Source organism: Oncorhynchus tshawytscha, linkage group LG09 (assembly GCF_018296145.1).
Source record: "Oncorhynchus tshawytscha isolate Ot180627B linkage group LG09, Otsh_v2.0, whole genome shotgun sequence".
In the NCBI taxonomy this organism is placed as follows: Eukaryota; Metazoa; Chordata; class Actinopteri; order Salmoniformes; family Salmonidae; genus Oncorhynchus; species Oncorhynchus tshawytscha.
In genome coordinates, this window is record NC_056437.1 from 19,350,258 (window position 1) to 19,361,027 (window position 10,770).

At 39.8% G+C, this 10,770-nt stretch overlaps 1 protein-coding gene across 6 annotated transcripts; it reads left to right on the plus strand.

The window, feature by feature from the left end:
• The first annotated feature begins 670 nt into the window (after positions 1-670).
• gpat3 (glycerol-3-phosphate acyltransferase 3) lies at positions 671-8,285 on the plus strand. Of its 6 annotated transcripts, none has more exons than XM_024431146.2 (13): positions 671-798; positions 1,104-1,302; positions 1,695-1,767; positions 3,531-3,825; positions 4,017-4,091; positions 4,280-4,369; positions 4,476-4,569; positions 4,688-4,803; positions 5,044-5,099; positions 5,391-5,476; positions 5,846-5,974; positions 6,163-6,242; positions 7,604-8,284. In XM_024431146.2, the coding sequence occupies exons 2-13, from the start codon at positions 1,135-1,137 to the stop codon at positions 7,734-7,736; spliced, it is 1,395 nt and encodes a 464-aa protein (XP_024286914.1). In that variant the 5' UTR covers positions 671-798; positions 1,104-1,134; the 3' UTR covers positions 7,737-8,284. The 6 variants fall into 6 exon arrangements, with proteins under 6 accessions (XP_024286914.1, XP_024286918.1, XP_024286915.1 ...); XM_024431150.2 differs by having other exon boundaries at positions 1,104-1,197; XM_024431147.2 differs by having other exon boundaries at positions 676-874; positions 7,604-8,285.
• Positions 8,286-10,770: the final 2,485 nt, after the last annotated feature.

The following is a 10,770-nucleotide window of genomic DNA, read 5'->3' on the forward strand; positions in this document are numbered from 1 at the left end:
TATATTTTTGACAACTTTTACTTTTACTTTACTACATTCCTAAATACAAGTATGCACCTTTTACTCCATACATTTTCCATGACACCCAAAAGTACATTTTGAATGCTTAGCAGGACAGGACAATTGTCTAATTCACACACGAATCAACAACCCTGGTCAACCCTACTGCCTCTGATCTGGCGGACTCACTAACACAAATGCTTAGTTTGTAAATTATGTTTTGGAGAGTGCCCCTGGCTATCCGTAAATAAAATTTAAAAAAACAAGAAAAGTATGCCATCTGGTTTGCTTTATATTAGGAATTTGAAATGTATTTATACTTTTACTTACGTATGTTTTAGCAATGGCATTTACTTTTAATACTTAAGTATTGTAACGACCCTGGGTTTATAAGCGCCGAAATCGACCCTGCCGCATCTGCTCCCGGCTGTTTCATTACAGTATATTTAAAACCAAATACTTTTAGACTTTTACTCAAGTATTATTTTACTGGGTGACTTTCACTGTTACTTGAATTATTTTCTATTAAGCTATCTTTACTTTTACTCAATTATGAAAATGGGGTACTTTTTTCACCACTGAGAAGATGCATTGTGTTGTAGATTACATTGTAGAAATAGGCGCGGTTTCTGATTTTGTGAATTTGGTAACTAGTGACGTCCTGGTTTTATTTTTACAGCAGATCTTGCGCACTGTCCTGTGGCTGAGTACACTGTTGGGTTGCAACCTGCAACCACTACCGCTACAGCGAGGTACAGAAGAATGGAAAACTCGTTAAGACAACGAAGAGGTCTTCAGGTTACTATTTCTCTTTAATACAATTGGAAACATTTCATGTTCTGCAGTCAACCTCGGATATGGTATGCCCAATAATGTAAGCTATTTCTAGTGCTTCTCTTCTCGGCTTGGCTGTATATTAGTTAGCTAGGCTATTTCGGTGTTCATATCCCGTTTCAGATCCTGTTTACCTAGCTAACTTTACATAGCTAACTACCTAGCTAGGCCCAAGTCAAACATATGAATTCAGCCTCCTCTATTATAAAAATATATATAATGCTTATTTGGAATGAATAGCTAATAAACGTTATGTCTCTCTTCTGTAGATAACTTGAACCCTATGTGCCATACCAGTGGATGACAGATCTCTGTGAGGGAGGGATGGATGACCTGTGGAGTATAACGACTTTGTTGCTGCAGGTGTGGTTCTCCGTGATGATTGGGCTTATCATGATACCTGCTATGTTTGGCCTCTCCCTGGGGGTCACTTCGGTCTATATTCAGATTCTGGTCAAGATATTGGAGGTAACTGCTGGAAGTTCTGGAAGAGCTCAAATTCAGAAATTTCGGGAATAGCTCACTATTTCTTATTTTATTCTGAAACATTTTATTGAAGCATAACCTCATATAGCATCTAATATAGCATCTGTTATTCTTTTTGTGAACAGATTATTTATTTCTGAAAAGATAAATATTTTTTGTATAAATGCATTAATCGGTTATTAATTGATTTATATTCACTACTATATGTAGGATATTGTGCTCTGTATACTGTATTCATGTTTCCCCCTGACCCCTTAGAACAGACTGACATAGTTAATGTTCAATGCAGGGAACGCGGGGCAGTTGGTCAAGATGCAGTATGTAGAAAGCATTGTGTGTGAGGTCAGCTGAAAATAACTCTGTTCTATGGGCAGTGGGCCACCCTGCGGATCCAGAGAGGACACAGGGATCGACCCACTCTGCCAGTGCCTGCTCCGCTACCCAATGGTGAGTGACATTACACTCACTACCCATCGATGAATGAGTTCATCCTGAGGTCTGGAGGGACCCTGTCTGTGTAACTTATTGTGGATGACTATCAAACTGTAGCCTAATCTTTATTTTCTTCATTAACTTTTGTACTAAGCAATTATTTTCTGTGGTTCCTATGCTGAATGATACCATTTGAATCAATACTCTTTAGTTTGTATTTGCCCCTAACTGAAATATGAATAGCCCTGTGATAATTATTAGGATAATTACACAGTAATAAGGTAATTATACATTCAGTAAGTTGAGTTGAGTTCTGATGGTCTATAGGAGAAATATTTGAATTCAGCAGAACTGCATTTCAAACATCCCATTGGCATGTAGAGTCCTTGGTTCTGTTCTTAGAGCATATTGTTCTGTAGTATGAGGAGTTGAATTCAGCTCTATCTGGAAGGAGTAGAGTAGACCCTGTACATGTGACTGTGTGTCAGTGTGGTGGCTTATGATTGGTCAGCTTATGATTGGTCAGCTCAGCTGATGTGGGGTTGCGGAGTGGTCATCACGAGCTTCTATACCCACAATATCATAAATAAAGTCTGCCCATTTCTATAATTTATCTTCTTAAAAGTATATTTTAAAAGTAACCTTAACCCTAACCTTAACCACACCGCTAACCTTACACCTAACCCTAACCTTAAATTAAGACCAAAAAGCACATTTTTGTAGCCAAGTTTTACTTTGTGGCTATGGAATCTGACTTTGGGGATATGGAAGCTAGTGGAAACCGTGCGGAGTGGAGCAGCTGTGTCCCACTCTGATGATGCAATAGAGGATTGCATAACTTCAGGCAGAAAACTGACTCTATGTGTAGCTTAACCCTCAACCCATGCTGTGAAATACTGTATGCCCCCTTCATCAGCTCTTCCTGGAAATATACTGTACAACGTTTGAAAGACGTCACGTCACCGTCTTCAGTGGAGCTATGTTGAGTTAAATTTGATACTTACTGGACATGTATTTCATATTCTATTTTGAACTGCCTTGAAGATTCCAGAAGATTGGATATATACTGGGGACTTTTTGTGGTGTCTCTAAGTTGTCTATCTGCAATCCTACCCTATGTTGTTGAATTAACACTCAATCATGTTTTGATCACAGAAACATTGGCATTCTAAATCAGGGTTGACAGGAAACTTAAAAAATAACATTTTTTTTTGTATGCAAGGACAAAAAGGTCAAGTCAACGCAATGTTATTATGCAATAAGATTTAGCAAACCATTCAGCAGCAGAGATGACAAAACCCACCATGCTTTTGTCTAAAACTCTTCTTCTGTGAACATAATACTAAAGCATATATAACTGTATAATCATGACACAAGCAAATTGTTAACCAGTAAGTTATTAGAAAAGTATTCATGTTTTACTGGAACTGGGTAAAATACAGTACATCATTGCTGAGTACAGAGAAAAGGAATGCAAGCTCAGTGCTCTCACTGGTACCTGGTACTGATAGGCTATGCCCCAACAGTCTTCCCATCGCATTCCTCATCGGCATTTCCTTCTCTGGGATCTCTTTATACCAATAGAGGAAGAGCACAGATACAGGTAGATACAGTGCCTCAATTAGTAGGTGTATATTTTACTCTATACATACAATCCTTCTCATACATCCCCCACTCTACAGGCTTTTCCATCATATTTAATGTCCTATATCTGAAAATCTCTGACTATGCTACCAACTCAGTGATTTATCTGTGCTGTTCCTCTCTTCTCTTCCCAGGACTCATCCAGAGGGAGGGTGGCTCTATGGAACAGGAGATGGGGGAGCTGCGTCGGTATCGTACCCAGTCCATATCGAGGGGAGAGTTTGCGCTGAGCGACTCATTCTACTTCTACAGAAAGGGCCTGGAGAGCATCGTGGATGACCAGGTCACTCAGCGCTTCTCCTCTGAGGAGCTGGTCTCCTGGAACCTCCTGACCCGCACCAACCACAACTTTCACTACATCAGCCTGCGCCTCACCGTCATCTGGGGCCTGGGCGTGATCATACGTTACTGTGTCCTTTTCCCTCTCAGGTGGGTCAGACCACATCTCCCCTTAACTCTATCCATCTCAGACCAATCAACAGCCCATTTGTTCACTTCAGTTTCTGTCAACTGATGTGGATTTATTGAATAGAGTGCAATTATTACTACTAATATTATTATTATTAAACACGATTTGAATGTTATTTTATTTTTTACATTTGTTTTGTTCGTACTTTCAGGATAACCCTGGCAATCATAGGGATTAGCTGGCTGGTGATCGGGACAACTTTGGTGGGGTTTCTACCTAACAGGAGGTAACGATGTACACAACAAAGGTTTTAAAGAATGTTTTACAACTTTCATAAACTGTGGTGATAGGAACATTGATAGGAACATTCAATGTTCCTATCTCTTATAACAGCTAGCTAGCTCGAGAGTTGATATACGGCTCGAGAGAATAGAATTTCCCTGGCTGTTACTGTACTTTGCTCTTGTGTTCTAGAGTGAAGAACTGGCTCAGTGAGTTAGTCCATCTGATGTGCTATAGGATTTGTGCCAGAGGCCTCTCTGCCACCATCCAATACCACAACAAGTTAGTATACAGCCCAACCTACCTAAAATAAACATTTAGGAAGTAATATTAGTATCAATGTTTTCAATGTCATGATGTCATTGAAATAAATACTTATTTGTTACAGAAATAATAAACCACAAAAAGGAGGAATATGCGTAGCAAACCACACCTCACCTATTGACATTGTCATTTTGGCCAATGATGGATGCTACGCTATGGTGGGTAACATGAACATGGCTGTGTCAACATATCACTGATTTTTGATATTGTATACATCACTTTTGGTTCTCAGCAGACTAGAGTTGTCATGCTCACTGTGTCCGGGTTTATTCCCAGGTGGGTCAAAGTCACAGTGGGCTGATGGGGGTCATCCAGAGATCAATGGTGAGGTCCTGCCCCCATGTGTGGTTTGAGAGGTCGGAGATGAGAGACCGGCATGCTGTTACCAGTAGGTGAGACAGCAAGTAAATGGGAAAAGATGTCAGGAGATGCATTTAGTATGTCTTTTTCATCTATACATTTACTCAGTTGTCTTTTGTGAAGTGAATAAATTGCTTGCCAATGTCAATTTATTGCTTGTATAACGATATACATTACCATTACTGCCACTCAATCTCCCCATACATTGTATTGTTTTCATCGTGATTAGTTTTGTCCTGGTTATTGATCTCCCTCCCTCCATCCTCTTCTAGATTGAGGGCTCATGTTGCAGCGAAGCGCAATCTACCCATTTTGATTTTCCCAGAGGGTAAGTCTTTATACTTTATTGTAGTCTTTATACTTTATTGTAGTCCTTATACTAGGACTTTATTGTAGTCTTTATATTAGGTGTCTCGTCCACCTTTATCTGCTGTCTGAAAGGTGTAGTTGGGGTCAATTCCATTTAATTTCAGTCGATCCATAAAGTCAACTCGTATACAATTTTTCTGATAAAATGTCAGTCTACTTCCTGTATTGACTTGAATTGAAATGTAATTGACTCCAATGGTCCTGGAAGTTTGTGCTTGTGGTGGTCTCGTGACCTTTTTATCTCCTGCAGGAACCTGCATCAACAACACATCAGTCATGATGTTCAAGAAGGGAAGCTTTGAGATTGGAGGGACAATATACCCAGTTGCAATCAAGGTACTCTCTGCAGTCTTCAGTAAATTGTCCATTGTCTGAAATGCCTCTCGTGTTCTAACCCTGGCTCTGTCATCAATCAGCAGTTACTGTATGACGTTAAACATTGTTACATATTGACCTTCACTTGTTATGTGTTGACCTTGTCGGCTATTTTTTTTATTTCATTTCCATGTAAAAGCCTTTTGATCAGTGGAGCAGCCTTTTGATCAGCCTTTTGATCAATGGAGCAAATGGAATGGCATCAAACACCTGGAAACCATTCCACTAATTCCGCTCCAGTCATTACCACGAGCCCGTTTTCCCCAATTAAGGTGCCACCAATCTCCTGTGCTTTTGATTAATATACGTTTGGATCTCCTTCCCTGTTAGTATGACCCACGCTTTGGAGATGCCTTCTGGAACAGTGCCAAGTACAACATGGTGAGCTACCTACTGAGAATGATGACCAGCTGGGCCATCGTGGTCAATGTGTGGTACCTGCCCCCAATGACCAGACAGGTAGGTTGTCACAGTCTATATACGGTATTACTGCTACTCCCTCCCATGACCAACTGGTCAGACCTTATGTTGTGTTTTATTCCCAAACCTTTATAGAGTGCACACTCCTCTTACCCCCAGGACCATAGACTCCTCTGTATATATATATATTTTTTAATGATATCCTTCTTCATTACCGCTTTGAATAGGAAGGGGAAGATGCTACCAAGTTTGCCAACCGAGTGAAGTCTGCTATTGCACATCAGGGAGGGCTGTTGGACATGGCGTGGTAAGGAAACCCTCAGCAAACTTGATTTTTCACTGCTTTATTCTCACTAAAGATCCTTTAAAACATGTCATTCTGTCATAATAGAGTTCTGTGATCAAAAGAAAATGTGCTGGGAACCATACTGTTCTATAATAATGTGTTACTAGTTAGAAGCTGGAGACTCTTACCTCCCTCACTAGCTTTAAGCACCAGCTGTCAGAGCAGCTCACAGATCACTACACCTGTACATAGCTCATCTGTAAATAGCCCATCCAATCTACCTCATCCCCATACTATATTTATTTATTTATCTTGCTCCTTTGCACCCCAGTATCTCAACTTGCACATTCATCCTCTACACATCCTACCAATCCAGTGTTTAATTGCTATATTGTAATTACTTTGCCACCATGGCCTATTTATTGCCTTACCTCTCTTATCCTACCTCATTTGCACATGCTGTATATAGATTTTCCTAATGTATTATTGATTGTATGTTTGTTTATTCCATGTGTAACTCTGTGTTGTTGTATGTGTCGAGCTGCTTTGCTTTATCTTGGCCAGGTCAGAGTTGTAAATGAGAACTTGTTCTCAACTGGCCTACCTGGTTAAATAAAGGTGAAATAAAAAATAAATGAACAAGTAGGCCGCAGCTAAAGTCTGAATTGCAGTACACAGCACATGGAAGTAAACATATCTCGAGGTGCTTAAAAAGCAAAACAAACATCAATAAGAAAAATTGAATGACATGAGTATAGGTCTGGACTACAAAGTTCTGAGTAGGCTACTTCAATGTTCTGAGTAAGCTACTTCAATGTTCTGAGTAGCGTACTTCAAGTTCTGGGTTAGGCTACTTCAAACCTCCAACAGATGGAGTGACAGTCAATAGCACAAGGCTTGAATAGAGGGAGGTGCAGGTGGTCAACAGGGAGAGCTGAGCAGCCAAATCAGGTCGTCCGGGGGCAGGTACCTGAAGCTGGGTGTCTTGCCTTCCGCGTCTTCTCCGTGCTGTAGGACACTGCCGTTGGTTTTTTATCTTCCCATGCACTCACTCAGGATACAGTATACTCAACTTTGAAGGAATGCTCTTGAGCAATGAATTCCTCACTGCCAACTCAGCACTGCATTGTAGTCTTGGATCAAGGAGACCGTAGAAACATTCCAATTCAAGTCAAAATAGCTGATTTTGAAAAGCTGTTTTGCTGTTCATTCTCGGGCAGGAAACAAGTAAGATGTAATCCAGACTAAATCTATACTCGTTTGGCTATTCAAAAACAAAAATTGAAAAAACATACATTTATGAAATATTTACAAAATATACAGGAGCTCTCTGCCAAAAGGGCGCCATGGCAACTGTAGAACGTCTGACTCTCTCTCTACAGGGATGGGAGCTTGAAGAGAGACAAGGTGAAAGAAGAATTTAAAGAGCATCAACAGAAGATGTACAGCAGTATGGTTGTGGGAAAGAAAGCTAGAAACTCACAAGAGCCTCACACAGAGAGCTCCAAGAGCTAATGGCATTGGAATTAACACTGGACAATCTCTGACAGTGGGCGATAACTTCAAAGTATTTTACATACTACAATGCATAGTCATTCCAAATCAATGGCCTTTGTTATTGAATACACGGATTCATTATAATTGTGTGGTATCAGACTCTGATACCCAACATATAGTTTATCCGTTTTTAATGCATGAAATGCCTTTTTTTTAAAGAATTGTTTTATAGAAACTTAAACATATCAAACTTAACTGCAAGTAGTACTAATCTGTATGATATTAAATTATCTCTGATAATGTTACAGTAATACAACGTTTTCAGATTGCACTAAACTTAACATTATTCAAGAATGTGTTTACGTTGACACAGAATTTGTACTGGTATTAGTATTCATTTGTGCAATTTTCTTTCTTATGTTACGTTATGCTCCTTACAATGCAACTCCTTACCCTAAATAGCCCCCTACAATATACACTGAGTGTACAAAACATTAAGGACATCTGCTCTTTCCATGACATAGACTGACCAGGTGAATCCAGGTGAAAACTATGATCCCTTATTGATGTCACTTGTTAAATCCACTTCAATCTGTGTAGATGAAGTGGAGAAGACAGGTTAAATAAGTATTTTTAATTATTGAGACATGGATTGTGTATGTGTGCCATTCAAAAGGTGAATGGGCAAGACAAAATATTGAAGTGCCTGTGAACAAGGTATGGTAGTAGGTGCCAGGCGCACCGGTTTGTGTCAAGAACTGTGACGCTGCTGGGTTTTTCAACAGTTTCCCGTGTGTATTAAGAATGGTCCACTACCAAAAGGATATCCAGCCAACTTGACACATCTGTGGGAAGCATTGGAGTCAACATGGGCCAGCATCCCTGTAGAACGCTTTTGACATCCTGTAGAGTCCATGCCCCGACAAATTGAGGCTGCTCTAAGGGCAAAAGGGTTGGGGTGGGGGACACAACTCAATATTAGGAAGGTACTCATAATGTTTGTTCACTCAGTGTATACTGTTCACCCATGGTCATGTTTGAAGGTGCTTTGATCAAAGTCCAAAACAAAGACTGGGGGTTTATTGTTAATTATTTACATCATTTAAATGTTATGAAATCTACATTTTGGCCTGGTCCAGAAACAACCACTTGCCCTGCTCTAACCCTTAGCCACTTATGCAGATCTGAGAGGGTAGATGTGTAGGTATAAAGAATATGGAAATGCCTATTTGACATTTACATGTTTGTCATTTAGCAGATGCTCTTATCCAGAGCGACTTACAGGAGCAGTTAAGGTTAAGTGCCTTGCTCAAGGGCACATCGACAGATTTTTCACATATTCGGCTTGGTTACTGGCCAAACACTTTTAATCGCTGGGCTACCTGCTGCCTATAGAGGCTAATTAGCAGTTGTCTCTGGACCTATACTGAACAAAAATATAAACGCAACATGTAAAGTGTTTATGCAACGTTTCATGAGCTGAAATAAAATATTCCAGAAATGTTCCATACACACATTAAGCTTATTTCTCTCAAATTTTGTGCATATATTTGTTTACATTCCCGTTAGTGAGCATTTCTGCTGACAGTTGTGGAATATCAAGAAGCTGATTAATCAGCATTATCATTATACAGGTGCACCTTATGCTGGGGACAATAAAAGGCCACTCTAAAATGTGCTGTTTTGTCAACCAACACAATGCCACAGATGTATCAAGTTTTGAAGGAGCATGCAATTGGCACACCGACTGCAGGAATGTCCACCAGAGCTGTTGCCAGATAATGTAATGGTCATTTCTCTAACATAAGCCGTCTCTAACGTAATTTTAGAGAATTTGGCAGTACGTCCAACCGGCCTCAACCACAGACCACATATATGGAGTCTTGTGGGTAAGCGGTTTGCTGATGTCACGTTGTGAACAGAGTGCCCCATAGTGGCTGTGGGGTTATGGTATGGGTAGGCATAAGCTACAGACAATGAACACAATTGCATTTTATCAATGACAATTTGAATGCACAGTGATACCGTGACAAGATCCTAAGGCCCATTGCTGTGCCATTCATCTGCCACCATCACCTCATGTTTCTGCGTTGTAATGCACATCCCCATGTCACAAGGATCTGTACACAATTCCTAGAAGCTGAAACCTTCCCAGGTCTTTCATTGCCTGCATACTCACCAGACATGTCACCCATTGAGCATGTTTGTGATACTCTGGATCGACGCGTACGACAGCGTGTTCCAGTTCCTGCCAATATCCAGCAACTTCGCACCGCCATTGAAGAGGAATGGGACAACATTCCACAGGCCACAATCAACAGCCTGATCAACTCAATGCAAGGAGATGTGTCGCGCTGCACTGACTGGTTTTCTCTTCCACACCCCTACTTTTTTTTAAAGATATCTGTGACCAACAGATGCATATCTATATTTTCCAGTCATATGAAATCCATAGATTAGTGCCTCATGAATTTATTTAAATTGACTGATTTCATTATATGAATTGTAACTCAGTGAAATTGTTGAAATTGTTGCATGTTACATTTGTAATTTTGTTCAGTAGTTTTCAAATTCTGCTTGTACTGTCGTAAATGAAACACTAGGAGTCAGTGTTTGCAAACAAATAACAATCATGTCGCCAACTTACTCGGTCAACGATCAGAAGGATCCACTCACACAAAAAGATCTCACTACCTTGACTAAATATCAACACCTCATTTACAATCCAAAAGTTTCAATATAAGAAAGAAAGATATGCTATTAAGTTGAATAGTATGGGGTGTGGGGATAATGTTAGACGGTGGCTGATTAAAACTGTAGTTTACCATAAAGCTTTGGTTTTACTCATACAAAACAAACAAACTATATTTGATTTAATTTATTTAAATGTATACAAATGTTATATAATGATGACCTAAATATTTACTAAATAAGCTGAGGTCTTGGTGTGTAAAAGTAATACATTCATGTTCTGTTACTTTGTGAAAGGATGATGGGAATGATGGTTGACCGCGTGATAATATTACTTATTTTACTAATGGCCTGATACATA

Excerpts from the sequence above, each read along its gene's own strand:
- gpat3 (XM_024431146.2), top strand. The coding sequence starts at position 1,135 with ATGACAGATCTCTGTGAGGGAGGGATGGATGACCTGTGGAGTATAACG. Across the intron at positions 1,768-3,530 it reads GCCTGCTCCGCTACCCAATG|GACTCATCCAGAGGGAGGGT; the intron begins GTGAGTGACATT and ends TTCTCTTCCCAG. Across the intron at positions 3,826-4,016 it reads TGTGTCCTTTTCCCTCTCAG|GATAACCCTGGCAATCATAG; the intron begins GTGGGTCAGACC and ends TCGTACTTTCAG.